The 15,000-nt window shown below is 38.4% G+C and overlaps 1 protein-coding gene across 3 annotated transcripts in view; it reads left to right on the top strand.

Annotated features, from left to right (window-relative positions):
* The window catches only part of LOC143025623 (uncharacterized), a 62,714-nt gene that overhangs the window by 19,020 nt on the left and 28,694 nt on the right, over positions 1–15,000 (top strand). For all 3 annotated transcript variants that reach the window (XR_012966417.1, XM_076185571.1, XM_076185569.1), the window contains exons 5-13: positions 4,079–4,238; positions 4,598–4,744; positions 5,389–5,461; positions 6,068–6,294; positions 6,449–6,667; positions 6,870–7,010; positions 10,896–11,063; positions 11,560–11,725; positions 12,990–13,105. Coding sequence is in view for 2 of the 3 variants with exons in the window: in XM_076185571.1 (XP_076041686.1) it covers positions 4,079–4,238; positions 4,598–4,744; positions 5,389–5,461; positions 6,068–6,294; positions 6,449–6,667; positions 6,870–7,010; positions 10,896–11,063; positions 11,560–11,725; positions 12,990–13,105 (1,417 nt within the window). In the remaining variant the exon portion in view is untranslated. The remainder of the gene's footprint in view (positions 1–4,078; positions 4,239–4,597; positions 4,745–5,388; positions 5,462–6,067; positions 6,295–6,448; positions 6,668–6,869; positions 7,011–10,895; positions 11,064–11,559; positions 11,726–12,989; positions 13,106–15,000) is intronic.

Here is a 15,000-nt window from a genome sequence, read left to right as displayed (position 1 = left end):
GTCCATATCCTTAATTTTCAAAAATCATGTTAAAATCGCAAATAGATTAGTGTGTATTTACCTAGTTGTATTTTACGGGAAGGGGAGCTATGCTCGTTGTCCCATCTTCATATCTCGTTTTATCTAGACCGTTTTTAAATTCGTGTATCGTTTTTGCATAGACCACATTTTCATCAAATTTGTTCCAAACGTCTATTATCCTGTGGGGAAAGCTGTTTTTTTCAGGTCTCGTATAACTGTCTTTTTTTCCGTGTCCTCTTGTAACTCTACTATCCCATTTTATTATATCATCTCTATCAATAATTTCTATGCCTTTCATGATTCTATGAATAGTTATCAAGTCTCCTCTCTTCTTTGCTCTAATGTCTGTAGCTCAAGTTTTGCCAGTCTCTCCTCATTAGATAGTTCTGAGAGTGTTGGTGCCAATTTCGCAATTGTTCTTTGTATTTTTTTTTTCCAATTTTTTTTTATACATTTTTTGTACTTGGTGATCACTTCGTCGCTGCATACTCCAATCTTGGTCTTATGAAAGTGACTAGTATTTTCTTCACCATTTCTTCGTCCAGGTATGTAAATGCTACTTTGATTGTTCTGATCAAATCATAAGTTTCTCCAAAAAATTTGTTTATATATTTCTCAGGGGGCATATCCATAATAATGACTACCAGGTCCTTCTCATTTTCCACGTTTTTAATTTCTTCCTCTCCCAATCTACATGATCCCACTATTTTTTTTTTTTTTTTGCTTCTTCCAAATTCCATTATACTACACTTCTTAATATTGAATTCCATCTCCCACTTCCTATTACATTCCCATACTTTATTGAGGTCACTATGCAGCGACTCACAATCTTCTACAGTGTTCACTTTTTTCAGCAGTTTTGCATCGTCCACAAAGAAGCTCAAATAACTTTCAATTCCTTTATCCATATCATTAATATATATAGCAAACATTATTGGGGCCAAAACTGTTCCTTGTGGAACTCCACTAATCACTTCATCCCAATTAGAATGTTTGTCTCTTATTACCACTCCCATTTTTCTTTCATGCAAGAAGTCTTCCATCCACTCTAGTAGTATGCCCTGTATTCCTTCTGCAGTTTCTAATTTCTTTAGCAATTTCTTATGTGGCACCATATCAAAAGCTTTTTTCAGGTTTAGAAATGCGCAATCAACCCATCCATCTCTTACTCGTATTATATCTATTAGTCTTGAATAGAAACACGTTAAGTTTGTGACACATGATCTTCCTTGTCTAAATCCAAATTGCCTTGAATTTAGTACATTGTTTTTCTAAATGCCTTACCCATCTAATTTTGATCATTCTTTCGTAAATTTTAGCTACCGTACTAGTAAGAGAGACCGCTCTATAGTTAGTAGGATCTTCCTTGTTTCCCCTTTATATATTGCTACTATATTTGCTCTTTTCCAATCTTCTGGAACCTTTCCCTCTTTCAATGAACTGCTGACTATGTATTTTGTATGTTAGTTCGTTCCTGCATTCTCTCAGAATCCAATTTGCCATTTCATCTGGACCATGCGATTTTCTAACATCGAGATCACTTAAGTGATTCATTGTTATTTTCGTTGTTACTTCTATCTCTTTCATAGGGAGGACTTTCTCCTCCCACTCGACATCTCTAAGTTGTATGTTCTCCCTTGTAAACAGCGATTTAAAATGCTTGTTCATAATTTTTGCCATTTCTATTTCCTCTGTATTCAACTCCTCCTTGTCGTAGTATCACTAATTCTTGTTTGTTTTTCAGTTTGTTGTTTACAAATATATAAAATAGTGAAACGAACACCCCGGGCTCTTTCGAACGGCTCCGGGCAATGTCGTTCAAATACAACTTTTAGGATTCGCAAAGAATATATCTTAAGAAGTCTCAATGACTATAAATCAACCGAGCAAGTGTGTCTGCCCCACATCTATCAAAACTCTTACTTCCTTCCATTTCACTCTTTCCTTCCACTAGACCCCCAAATCCCCCCTCCCTCCCTCCCTCTCCCCATCTTATCTATCCTGCCCTCTAACTAACCAAGCCCAGTAGCAACGACAAAGATGGTATGAGTGAACAAAAACACACGGTCTTCCTTGGTCACTTATATTAATACAAGGCAAACAAATTGGGTATTCATCTATACAATGAAAATATACACATTCACGTAAATATAAAAAGCACAGTTCGACTGTTCTAGTTCGTATGCAGGTAACGTAACAAAAGATTATCAATACCTGGCAAAGGGGTGCAAGAATTCACCGGCTTGAGGCGATGTCTTTAACAGTCTAACGACACAGTTCGGATAAGCTACAAGCACGATCTGACTGTCCCGCTGCATTTTGGTTAAGATATCGCCTCTTCTCCACCTCCTCCTCCTCCTCCTTGTCTGCCTGCCTAACTACCTCTGCTAATCGTAAACTACCCGCACTACGTTGTTTACGAGAAGCACTTTTACGTGTTCGTAACACTAGTTTTGGTTGATCTTTACATTTTTCTATGTTACCCTTTTCGTATTTTCTCTTAGCTTCTCTGCGCACTCCTATATATTCATTTTTATAACTAATATATATATATTGCATTTTTCAGATCTTTTGTCTTTCTTCCATTTTATCCAAGCTTTATTCCTTTTGTCTTTTAATTCGCTTCATCTTTTGTTGTACCGACACTTTATATATCCTTTTTCTTGTTTTTGTCTTGGAACATACTTTTCTACTCCTTTATCAATTTTTGTCGAAATTTTCCCTTTCTCTTCTACTGTTGTTTCCTCTTTGTGTATCCTTTCCCAGTCTGCTTTTTGAAAAAATTCTCTTCATTGGTTAAAATTTGTTTTTCCATACATCTATATTCCCTTTTTATATATTTTTTTCTCGTGTATTTTCTTCATTTAGTTCCAGTTCAATTAATGTGGTCACTTTTACTTATTGGTGTCTTATATTCAATCTTGTTTACTATTTCGGTTTCTGATGTAATTACTAGGTCCATTTTCGATGATTCTTCCGCATTTTTATACCTAGTATTCTCTTGTATCCATTGTGTCATTGTATGTTCTATAATCATATCAAGTAGTACATTTCCCCATAGGTCGTCTCCCCTTTTCACTGTCATCTCTTCCCAGCAGATTTCTTTACAATTAAAGTCACCCATTGTAACTATTCTTCCTCCACCTTCCATTACCTTATTTAGTGTTATCCTTGTGTCTTCTAACATATTTTTGTGTTCTCTCTCTTCCCTCAAGATGGAATTCAATATCAAGAAGTGTAGTATAATGGAATTTGGAAGAAGCAAAAAAAGAATAGTAGGATCATATAAACTGGGAGAGGAAGAAGTAAAAAAAAAAGTTGAAAAGAAGTACCTGTGAGTCATTATTATGAATAATATGTCCCCTGAAAAACATATAAACAACATTTTTGGAGAAACTTAAAATATAATAAAAACAATCAAAATGATATTTACATACCTGGATGAAGAAATAATGAAGAAAATACTAGTCACTTTGATAAAATCAAAATTGGAGTATGCAGTGACGACGTGGTCACCAAGTGCAAAAAAAAAATGTATAACAAAACTTGAAAGAATACAAAGAGCAGTTACAAAATTGGCACCAATGTTCTCAGAACTATATAAGGCTGGCTGGCAAAACTTGAGCTACAGACATTAGAGCAAAGAAGAGAGAGAGGAGACTTGATAACTATTGAATCATGAAAGGCATAGAAAGTACTGATATAGAGGATCTAATAGAATGGGATGGTAGAGATACAAGAGGACATGGGAAGAAAATAAAAAAAGACAATTATAGAAGAGACCTGAAAAAAACAGCTTTCCCCACAGGATAATAGGCGTTTGGAACAAGTTAGATGAGAATGTGGTGTGTGTAAAAACAATATACAAATTTAAAAACAGTCTAGATAAAACGAGATATGGAGATGGGACCCATGAGCATAGCTCCCCTTCCTGTAAAATACAACTAGGTAAATACACACAGAGTAAATGAGAAGAACACACCTTTTGGCTGAACACTGAAAACAGGGTAACTACTGGTCTAAGAAAATTTTCTTACTTTTCTTCCACTGCTAAAAGCCACCAGAAGTCCAAGGGCATCATCAAAGCGGACGAAGTGGAAAGGCTTCTGGACGGGAACCTCTGTCGTTGCACTGGGTATCGCCCCATCGTCGATGCCTTTAAGAGCCTGGCCGAGGAGGTCCCTGACTACCTCAAGGACAGAACGCCTGATATTGAGGTGGGACACAGGTCCTGGCTATGTGTACAGTCAGATTTAGATTAGTCACAACAGCCAGCTGTAATTTCCACCACAATTAGTAAAAAATTACTATTAAAATTACAATCACATGTTACAAATGTTTTCTCAAATTACAGCCTTAATTTTAATTACATAAAATCAAATTAATAGCACATGAAATTATATGCAAAGGCTTAGTAATGTATGAACTATATATCTAGGCTCCACAGTACCAGATAACCAGCCTTCACCAACTTTAGTGGAGAAAATACCTACCAGGTTGAAATGAACAGACAGTATTTTTCTCTGTGATAGTACCTTCTTCCTTGCAGTGACTTAAAATAAGTCTTTCTCAACAGGACTTGGACAGGTCTCGTTGTCTACACTCAGGACGGTCTTGCATGGGCAAATGTGAACCATGTGGCCATGAAGGATTTCCTTACTCAGCCGCTCCACTCTCTCTTACTCGTGGCCCTGTGAAATGGCATGCACCTGACGACCTACAGGTATGTTCAATGACTGTGAGGTGGGAGCTTTATCACTTGACTTTTATGTACAGGGGATGTCAAATCAAAGCATTCCTTGACTAAAACAGAAATAATACAATCATGAAACAGGTTAACCCTTTCATGCCCATACTGATGTCACCCCATCTATATGAAATCACCTGACAGCAGCAGCTAGAATAGGTATGAGACAAACATAGATATATTAGGACTTATTTTGTGTCAGACTAAACACAGATGTAACTGAACATTACAAACCTATGATACCTGTGATGTGTATATGATGTGGGACCAATGACAGGTGCCTGTATGTGGTGGTTCTGCAAGATGGACAGTAAAACTATCCATTTTCAAAACCCATCAACACCTTCACCTCCATCTGACTTGAGGGTGCATAATCTCTCTTTACCAACCTCAGCTATATTTCTTACACTTTTTCACACATGGGGACCTGGCAACTAGTGAGTACTCCCATTCCCCAACCACTTTCAGTTGGTGACATAGAAATAGTCCTACACTATCTCAATTTTTCTTTCCAGATATATCTGTAGGAAGGCTGTTGCCAGCCATTGTGGGGTTGTGCGTTTTGCACTTAGTGAAACTTGAGACAACAATTGAATGATTGCATGTGATGTATTTTGCAGGGGGTCTTCGATATCCTGAACAACAGAACACCTGGATTGAGGTACCGGCTTGTTGTGGGCAACACTGGACAAGGTTAGACAACCATCCTCTTCACCACCCTCTTCTTTCTTCTCTTTGCCTTCCTCCTCCTTCTCTTCATCCTCTGCCCCTCCTTCTGTTCACCCTCTTCCTCCTCTTTCTCCTCTTCCTCCTCTTCACCCTCCTCCTTCCCTGTACTTTCCTCCTCCTGCTTACTCTCCTCCTTTCCTCCCACTCCTGTTTGCCCTCCACCTCACCTCCCTCTTACTCATACTATTCCTCATTCTCCTCAATTTCTCCTCCTGTTCCCCCTCCTACTCTTCTTTGTCTCCTCTTCATTCTCTTCTTTTCTTTTCCTCTTCTTCTCCCCTCCTCCTCTTCCTGTCCTCTGCCTTTCAAGGCAAATCCTCACAAAAAAAAGAAGACTTTGATCCTTTTCAATTTCAATGATACAAGTTAAATATCTTCTTTACCACCTCTATGATTCCCCTTTTTTGACACACTATTGTCTCCAAGGATAGAAATGCTTGTTATCAATAATGGGACTGAGAGGAAAAGTTGCCACAGACTTTTGTTATTAACATTTATGGATTGCAATAGGTGGATGGCATGGAGCACTGTAAAATATTCTTCATCTTTAACAAATTTCATGTCCCAAAGGTGTGTACAAGCATGATGGCCCTTATGACCTCTACATCAACACTTCCTGTGTCAAGGACCTCTACACCGTCTCTGCAACCTCAGCTCCTCTTGTCCTAGGGGCCAATGTGAGCCTGAGTCGTGCCATTGAAGTCTTCGACATGGCAGCCGAAGCACTGGAAGGGTTTGCCTACACCAAAGCTTTGGCAAAACACTGGCGTGTTGTGGCCAATGTTGGCGTCAGAAATGTAAGTCAACCTGAATTCCAATCAGTTCATTCACACTTTGGCCTATGTATTCATTCTTCTAATAATTTTTTCATTCTTTTCATATATTTATTTATCTATTTCTTTATTTTGTACTCTTGTTTATTATTATGGATATTGTTTACTTTTGTCCCAGACTGGATGTTGGGCAGGAAACCTGATGCTTAAACATGTTCACCGCGACTTCCCCTCAGACATCTTCCTGACATTGTTATCTGTTGGAGCCGAACTCACAGTGGCTGATGCTAAGGAATCCTCCATCACACATGTCTCTCTTGAAGAATTCCTTGACTTGGACATGAATGACAAATTGATCTTATCCGTAACACTGACACCTCTTCCCTCAAATACAGTGGTATGAAAAAAAGTATTTTAATGAAAGTATTGCCTCTGGTTTTAGTAACTAGATATGTGGAGCCCCATAGCAATCAGGAATCATTCTGTCACCTCCATAGACCTCTAAGATGAAATGCTGGCACATTGTCTGTATTGTAATAGTGTAGAATTGTAGTTATCTGTGCACAAATTTGACTAAATCCACCTTATTTTCCCTTTAGGTGAAATCTTTCAAGATCACACCCAGGGCTGTCAATGCCCATGCCTATGTCAATGCCTGTTTTCGCCTTCTGGTTGATCCTGAAGAACTGCGCATCCTTGAACATCCCACAATTCTATTTGGGGGCATAAATGAGTATTTTGTAAGTATCTAATCAAATCAACCAATTTAACCTTTAAAGCTTTATATTTACATTTTCTATAACACTGATGTATCAGCCAGCCAGACACTCAATCCATGAAATACTGTGGAAGAAATCATTGAATCACTTCAACATTGTTTAGCTGCACTCATTTTTTTTTTATTACTGTACCAATGATGAACAGAAGATATTTCTGTGGAATTGGGTTCTTTACCCATCTCTCATTAGGTTAGATTTTAATCTTGATTGTCAGATTATATGAACAACCCAAATTAATCACCAATGCTAATTCAAAGATCAGACTTATATCCTAAGTACATACTTGCACACACATACACATGCAAGCAAACATGCACACAAGCACATATACACATGCATACACGGCAGTGGCAGTGACTTGATGCGACATTCCTAGATTTGTCTTTAACAGTCATAGTGAAACTCGGAGAAAAAACAACAACAACAACAACAAAAACAGGCACAATGTACTTAGTTGAAACCAAACTAAATGAGAGTATTGAAGGTTAAATAGGCAATGGAATTATAACATAAGAAAGGGACAGGAGAGGAAAACTTGGAGAAGGAATGATAATAGCAGTAGAAAATTCAAATGAAGTGGAAAAGTAAAACTCAGAGAAGGGTTGGGCAAAATGATGAATACTGAAATAAAGGATTGATTTGGAACAAGAGACATACCAGTGTTATACGTCCCCATCAAGACAAGAGCATGATGAAGGTTACTGAGGGTAAAAACAGAGTGAAAATGATCATGATAAAAGTTGAAGACAGCGACATAAAAAGTAGAAAGTTTGTGGTGATTCATATGCCCTCAAAAATGGGATCTTGGAAAGAGGGTGAACATTAAAAAATGTTAGATGAAACAAGGCATTCATTAAATGAGATACTGAAGGATGGAAGTATTCTGGTACTTATGGGAGATTTTAACTGCAAAGAAATCTGTTGGGAAGAGATGACAGTGAAAGGCAGAGAGGATCTATGGGGAAATATATTACTTTGCATGACCATAGAACTTACATTACACAATGAGTGAATGAAAATACCAGATATAGAAGTAATGAAGAATTATTGAGACTTTATTTAATATTTACAACAGAACCTGAAATTGTGGATGAAATTGAATACAAGACACCATTTGGAAAGAGCGACCACATACTAATCGAGGTTGAACTAAAGGAGAAAATATATAGAAATGAGAAATACAGAAAAGGAACACTGATGTACAACAAAATGAACTTACGGAAATTTTAAAATTCTTTCAAAATACTAATTGGGAAACATTCTACATTGAAGAGACTAAAGTGGAAGAGAAATGGATGATCTTGATGGAAATCTATAATGAAAGAGTGAATAAATATGTACCAAGACAGAAAAAAGAGAAGGTTTAGTGAGGCAATAGAAGAAAAGATGGAGAAAAGATAAAAAAGAAAAAAGAAAAGAAAAATGGCATATATCAACCATAGAAATGAATATGTAAAATTGCTATCTTCCTTCCTTCAAATTCTTTTATGATCATTACTAGCATGTTTATAAGACTTCTTTTGTTTTATTGCTTCTTTTAATCCTCTATTTACCCCAAGCTATGTCCCTGGCCTTTTTTGCAATCTCTCACTGTTTGTTAATTAAGTCCTGTTTCTGTTTCTTCCTTTCTCTAGTCTTTGGCGCATGTTTGTTCACTCTCCCATCATAAATGTTAAGAAGATTTTCCCATTTCCTCCTTATTCCTGTGGTATTTGTGAATTCCTTCCAATTTGTTCCTTCAAAGAATTTTTTCAACCATAAGTAATCTGCTTTCCTAAAATAGAATCTCTCCTCCCTGTGTGATTCATTCTTTGGCTCTATTTCCTCATCCTCCAGCTAAAATTCTATTGTAACAGTTTCACTTTTTCCTATTGGACAAAGGTAGTTCAAGGAGCTGATAATGTCTGGCTCTTTGGTTATCAACAGATCTAGTCTTGTGGGAGTGTCATCTCTTATTTGGGTTATTTCCTTTACCTGTTACCTAAGATGAGATGGATGGATGGGGTGAAAGAGGTTTTGGGGAAGAGGGGAATGTCTGTTGAGGAAGGACGGGAGAAGACAGAAGACAGTGGTGAATGGAGAATGGTTGTATATGGATGATGTTGTGATGCATGAGGTGGAATGGGTGGGGAGATGGGGGGTGAGGTAGTATGTGTGAGAAAAATTTGACGCTGCCCGAAGGGATTTCTCCCTGTCTTCTCCTTTTCTGCATGAGGAGATGGAGAGGGGGGGTTGCCAATTTAATGAAGCGGCCTTGCTGTGGATGTGCTGTGTCTTGCGACACTGCCTCTGACCCAGGGCAGTGGACAAGATGCGGGGATGACCCGTCATCCAGTAGGTGCCAAGATAAGAGGGAGGGTGGAGGGGAGTGGAGTGTATTTAGGGATGGAGTGGGTGGGAATGGTTTTTATGCCTTTTCCTTTTTGGCTACCTCCCTTGTAAGGGGGAAAAAGCCTTTGGTATATGTATGTATGTTATTGTGTTCATCTTTGCTATACTCACCAGGGTATTTCCCCAGGAATCTGCTTTGCTGCTTACTCCCCATTCCTCCCAGTTGACCTCACCATATTTAAAATCTCCAATAAGGACTATATTGCTACTTTGTTCAATATTTTTCCTTAGAAAAAGAGCTGTATCTAATAACATTTCTTGATATTCAGTTTCATTCCAAGCTCTTGTCTTGGGGAGAACATATGCCACCATGAAGTCTCTTTTATTATCGCCTTCAGTACAAATCTTTAGGTGAATTGCTTCAGCCATGCCTTCACTCGGATTTGCTTCTTCCACCTTTACGTAATTTCTTACCACAAAGATTACCCCTCCACTTATCATTTCTTCCCAGGTTGAGTTTTTACAGTAAAATTCCTTTTATCCGACCTTGGTGGGACGTAGGACGGATGTCTGCAAAAGTCAGATATTTGGATGTACACACAAAAAAAAAAAGGATAAAATAAATAACTCACTGGTTTGAGACATTTTCACTTATTCATGGTACAGTAAAGCATAATAAACAATACAGACATCAGAATTGAGGAGAAATAACTACCAAAGGCTAAACGTAAACAAACACTGAAATGTCCGCGAAAATAACAGCCGACCTGAGCGCCATGAGTCTGTAGCATCAAGAGCAACAACTAAACAATTAGTCGACGGTTGGATGTTTGGACAAATTCAACATTTATCCGACTTGAGACATTGAAGAAAAAAGTCGGATGTTTGGATTATTTGGTTCGAAGGTCAGATGAAAGGAATTTTACCGTATCTCGAAGTACCACCTTCATTGTTCTCCCTTGCATGGAATCTTCTATCCATTTCAATAAATTTCCTTGTGCACCTCCCATTATTTCGAGTTTTCTTAATATATTTTTGTGTGGTACTTTATCAAATGCCTTTTGTAAATCCAGGAAAGCACAATCTGCCCATCCATCCCTTTCTTGCATTATATCTATCAACCTTGAATAAAAACAAATCCAGTTTGTAGAACATGATCTTCCTTGTCTAAAACCAAATTGTTTTGGATTCAGTATATTGTTTTCTTCCAGATGTTTAGTCCATCCACTTTTGATAACTTTTTCACATATTTTAGCTATTGTGCTTGTAAGAGAGACTGGTCTATAATTTGTTGGGTCTTCTTTATCTCCCCTTTTATATATTGGTAAAATATTTATATTTTTCCAATCTTGTGGTGCCTTTCCTTCTTTTGAGTAAGCAATCTAATATCTTTTATATTTTGTATGTTAGTTTATCTATACATTTTTTCAGTTCATTCTTTTAGTTCATTTTTTTTGTTCATTTATTTGTTTAGTTATTTATTCATACATTCATTAATTTATTTGCTCCTTTTAGATCCATGCAGAGGAGACAGAAACTTTCTTGAATGGGAAGGTTTTGACTGAAGCTTCTTTGGCTCAGGAGGTGGCTGAAATATTGGTGGCAGAACTTAAACCAGACTCAAAGCCACAGGATGCTTCACCTGAGTACAGGAAAACACTGGCAGCAGCACTTTTGTACAAGGTTAAAAATAGAAGATTTGTACATATTTATATCTTGAATATGAATTGCTGTGCTTATTCTCTTGTTTCCTTCTGTCTCCTCTCTTTCCTCATTCACTATCTTTCTTTGTTTTTCAAGTCTGCTTTGAATAATGAAAATTTAATGACATTTGCCACAACAATATATAGTGTGCTAACTTACCGACTTAATAGATTTTTTTCTGGGTGATACCAGATAGTTTTATTCAAGTGTGGAGTGTCTTTTTGGATGAAAATGTTATTCTTTCCTTAACATAATGTGTGCTGGTGACGTAACCAAAAGCATGTTGGTATCACATTTGCTTAGTTGTGGGTTTGAATCCAGGATTCTTGTCCAGTTCCCAGCAGTGACTGTTGCCTGCCCCAATAGTCCACAAAGCACATAGGGCAAAGGTGATGGCTTCAGCCGTAGCCATGCGCCTCCTGATGTATGCTCCTCACCACCTTGATATAATTAGTTTCATTTTCACCAACCCCAGACTCTGCTTGAAGTGATCCAAGACAAAGCTGACTGCAAGGTGCAGAGTGGAGGACAAGATCTGGTACGCCCACCAACGCACTCCTGCCAAGAGTTTGACACAGACTCCACTAAATGGCCCCTTGAACAGCCTGTGCCAAAGATAGAATCCCTCTTGCAGCTTTCAGGTAAATGACCTTCTCAAACAACAACTTAGTTTATGGACTTCATCTTATCATATTGTTCATTAAAGGTTGTTTCGTTTCATCTAGACTGCTATTCATCTCTCAGCTGAATAAAGCTGTCCTGTATTGATGAAAATAGATAAATGAATGTTGATCAGATGTACAATCATGTGGAATTGTATGGCAGATTTTCAAAAAATATTTAATAATCTAGTGGAACAGATGTTGGCCAACTGCATGAGTTGGTTCCATGGAATAGACTTCAAAAAGGATTACCTCCCCACCGCCTGCTTCCAAAACCCATCAACACCCTCACTATGCATAAAGGAGCATCATTTTAGGAGGTAGCACTTGTTTTATGAACCAGAACCAAGTTTTTGTCATGTTCCACTTTTTTTTCATATTAATTGAGCTGACAACCAGTGACTTTTCCCCTCCTCTATCCTTTCTTCCTCCTCCTCCTCCTCCTCCTCTCCTCCTCACCCTTTCCTCACCCCTTCCTCTTTCCTTCTCTTCCTTCACCTCTTACTCCTTCTCCTTCCTCCTACTCTTTCCTTCTCCTCCTACTCTTTCCTTCTCCTCCTACTCCTTACCCCTTCTTCTCCTTCTTTCACCTCTCACTCCTTCATCCTCCTATTCTTTCCCCCTCTTCCTACTCGTTCACCCTCTTCCTACTCGTTCACCCTCTTCCTACTCTTTCACCCTCTTCCTACTCTTTCACCCTCTTCCTACTCTTTCACTCTCCTCCTAATCTTTCCTCCTCCTACTACTACTCCTTGCTGACTTCTCTTTTTCCTTCCCTCATCCTTTCCCCCTACTTCTTCTCCGCTTCCTCTACCCCATCTCCCCTGTCCTCCTTTTCTTCCACTTCTTTCTCCCCCCATTCCATCCTCCTCGTCCTCCTTGTTCACTGTGTTTTTCAAGAGTTTTTTATGTCATTAGTTATAATCAAAAAGACAGATGGTTGGCATCATCTTGGAGTATTTTTTCTTGAACTTTTTTTTTTCCAAAAGGGGTGAGAACGAGGCTGCAGTTGCTGCCACCTTATCCAGGAAACTTCTTGAAATATGGACTGAAGGTGTTGTTTCTGAGCCTCAAGTCCTCCTCCCACTTGTCATTTTGAAACCAAAAGCAAATTCTATTTGTAAGGCACCATCAACCCTGAACAAAGGAATTTGTGATGTAAATCCTGTAAAACCAAATCATCAGAGGTTAGATGTGATTGCCATTATTTTCTTTTGTTTTTGAAAAATCATTTTCCTTGCAGGTGAAGCTCAATACACTAATGATATTGAGCCAGCTGCCAATGAGCTCCATGGTTGTTTTGTTCAGTCTTCAGTCGCTAATGCCAGGATCAAAAGCATCAACACCTCTGAAGCTCTGGTAGATAAAACAGCCATAAGGCTCTACCCCCAGTGTACTGTAACCATATAGCCTAGGTTTTCCTTCAGCCCTTTATATTATGTAGTCTATTTTAGCATGTAAAAGAATTTTGACTCGTGCCAAGTGAAGTCAGCCTAGAGGAACCTTCCATATATTACAGTATAGGGTTACATGAAATAACTCTCAACCCTTTATACTGTGTGGTGCCAGTTGTGACTTGTTCTTGGTAATGCCGGATTTTATTTAGCTTAGAGTAACCCTCTATGCAATAAAGAGTATAATTGAATTAAACTTTCTCAACTAAGCCTCTTCAGTGTGTGGTGTTGGAACAGTTAAGTATTGTTTTCTGGTTTATGGCAGATAATTTTATTCAGCTTGGAGGCACTCTCCTTATAATGTAATAGTAATGTATAAAGAAACAAATCAAATTTTCTCTATCTTGTTGTGTACAGTGCTCTCTCTACCTAGCATGCAGCTTCTTATCTCAGACATGTATGCACGTGCACAACAGCCACACACTGCATCACTGGAACTGTGAAATGCACAGTTCTAAGTAGGGAATGGCTACTGACATTAAGCTTATGGATTATATTATGTACAAATATAAAGAAAGAAAAAACTCATTACAGGTTGTCGTCAACTTATGACCCATGCAATTTATGACCACTCATACTTATGACCACTTTGAGTTATTATCATGCAGTATAAATTACAAAGTCCTCTGTAAGGGGCACTGTCCTAGCCTTCTGATGGGAGGAGTTTGTGACATTAAACCATATCAATAAATTATATATATGAAATGAACGAGTTCTGTTGGTGCATCGTAGTATCATTCACAAAAATAGACAATTCCAGCCACGCGTGGTTCACCGAATCAGTCTTTGCCAGGATCAGTGGATGTGAGTGCAGGAGCTGTCCGGAAGGTAAATGCTGTAAGGTGTAGCCCATGAGGCTGTGTCTTAACTGATGATTCACCAGGTGTTGGGCACCAAAAGGGGAGTGATTCGTGGCTGCAGGTGCAGAAAGAGAGACATCTGCTGAGCTCGATGTCCACACGTTGGGCAGTTAGGAGAGGTGAATAGGTTCAAAGGCAATTACTGTGGCTCCAGGAAGGCTGCGAGAGAGAGAGAGAGAGAGATGGATACTGGGAGAGGTGATATTCCTTGTTGGGTTCTAAGGCAATCGGTGCTTCCAATGGATTCTGTCGCCCCCTGTATACCAGCAAGCAAGAATTGAGATGGCCTAGCCAGCTTGCATTCTGCATGCTGATTGGCTGCTGTCAATGGTGCCCTGTACTGTAACTCACAGTTGCTATTTTTGGGTACGCAGCCTAGCTCATCCTGGCTGAGCTTGCATTGTGCACTAAAATTGGCTGAGAGTGATCTGCCATGAACCACAGCAAGTTAAGCAGAGAGGACAACTGCCTGAAAGATCCCTATGGAAGTTGAACCTGTAGATGAGGTCGTATGGAGCCTTGACAAGAAATCAGCCAGGTATTTATAACAAAGACCAACTTACTACCAAATTGACTTACGACTGGTCAGTCAGAACTTAACCCGGTTACCAGTTGACGACTACCTGTATATTGAATGCTGTTGGTAATATCAAGTAAAAATTGAGGGTGTTGCATTTTCACAGTGCCTATACATAAGTCATCACTGTAACTAACTGAAACTATCTCCAGTAAGCTTTTATATTATATGGTACCAATTTCAGCAAAATATCTCCAGTAAGCTTTTATATTCTATGGTACCAATTTCAGCAAGTTTATGGATTTTTTTTTTTTTTTTTACTAATACCAAATTATTTTATTCATCTTATAGGTATCATCCAAGCGGTGGTCAAATTAAACTATCAACCTTTCCCACTAGACAGAAACCTTAAAATGATTGGCT

The sequence above is a fragment of the Oratosquilla oratoria genome, chromosome 5 (genome assembly GCF_046742065.1).
Source record: "Oratosquilla oratoria isolate Oo_2021 chromosome 5, ASM4674206v1, whole genome shotgun sequence".
Lineage (NCBI taxonomy): Eukaryota > Metazoa > Arthropoda > Malacostraca > Stomatopoda > Squillidae > Oratosquilla > Oratosquilla oratoria.
This window is presented reverse-complemented; position numbering and strand designations above follow the sequence as displayed.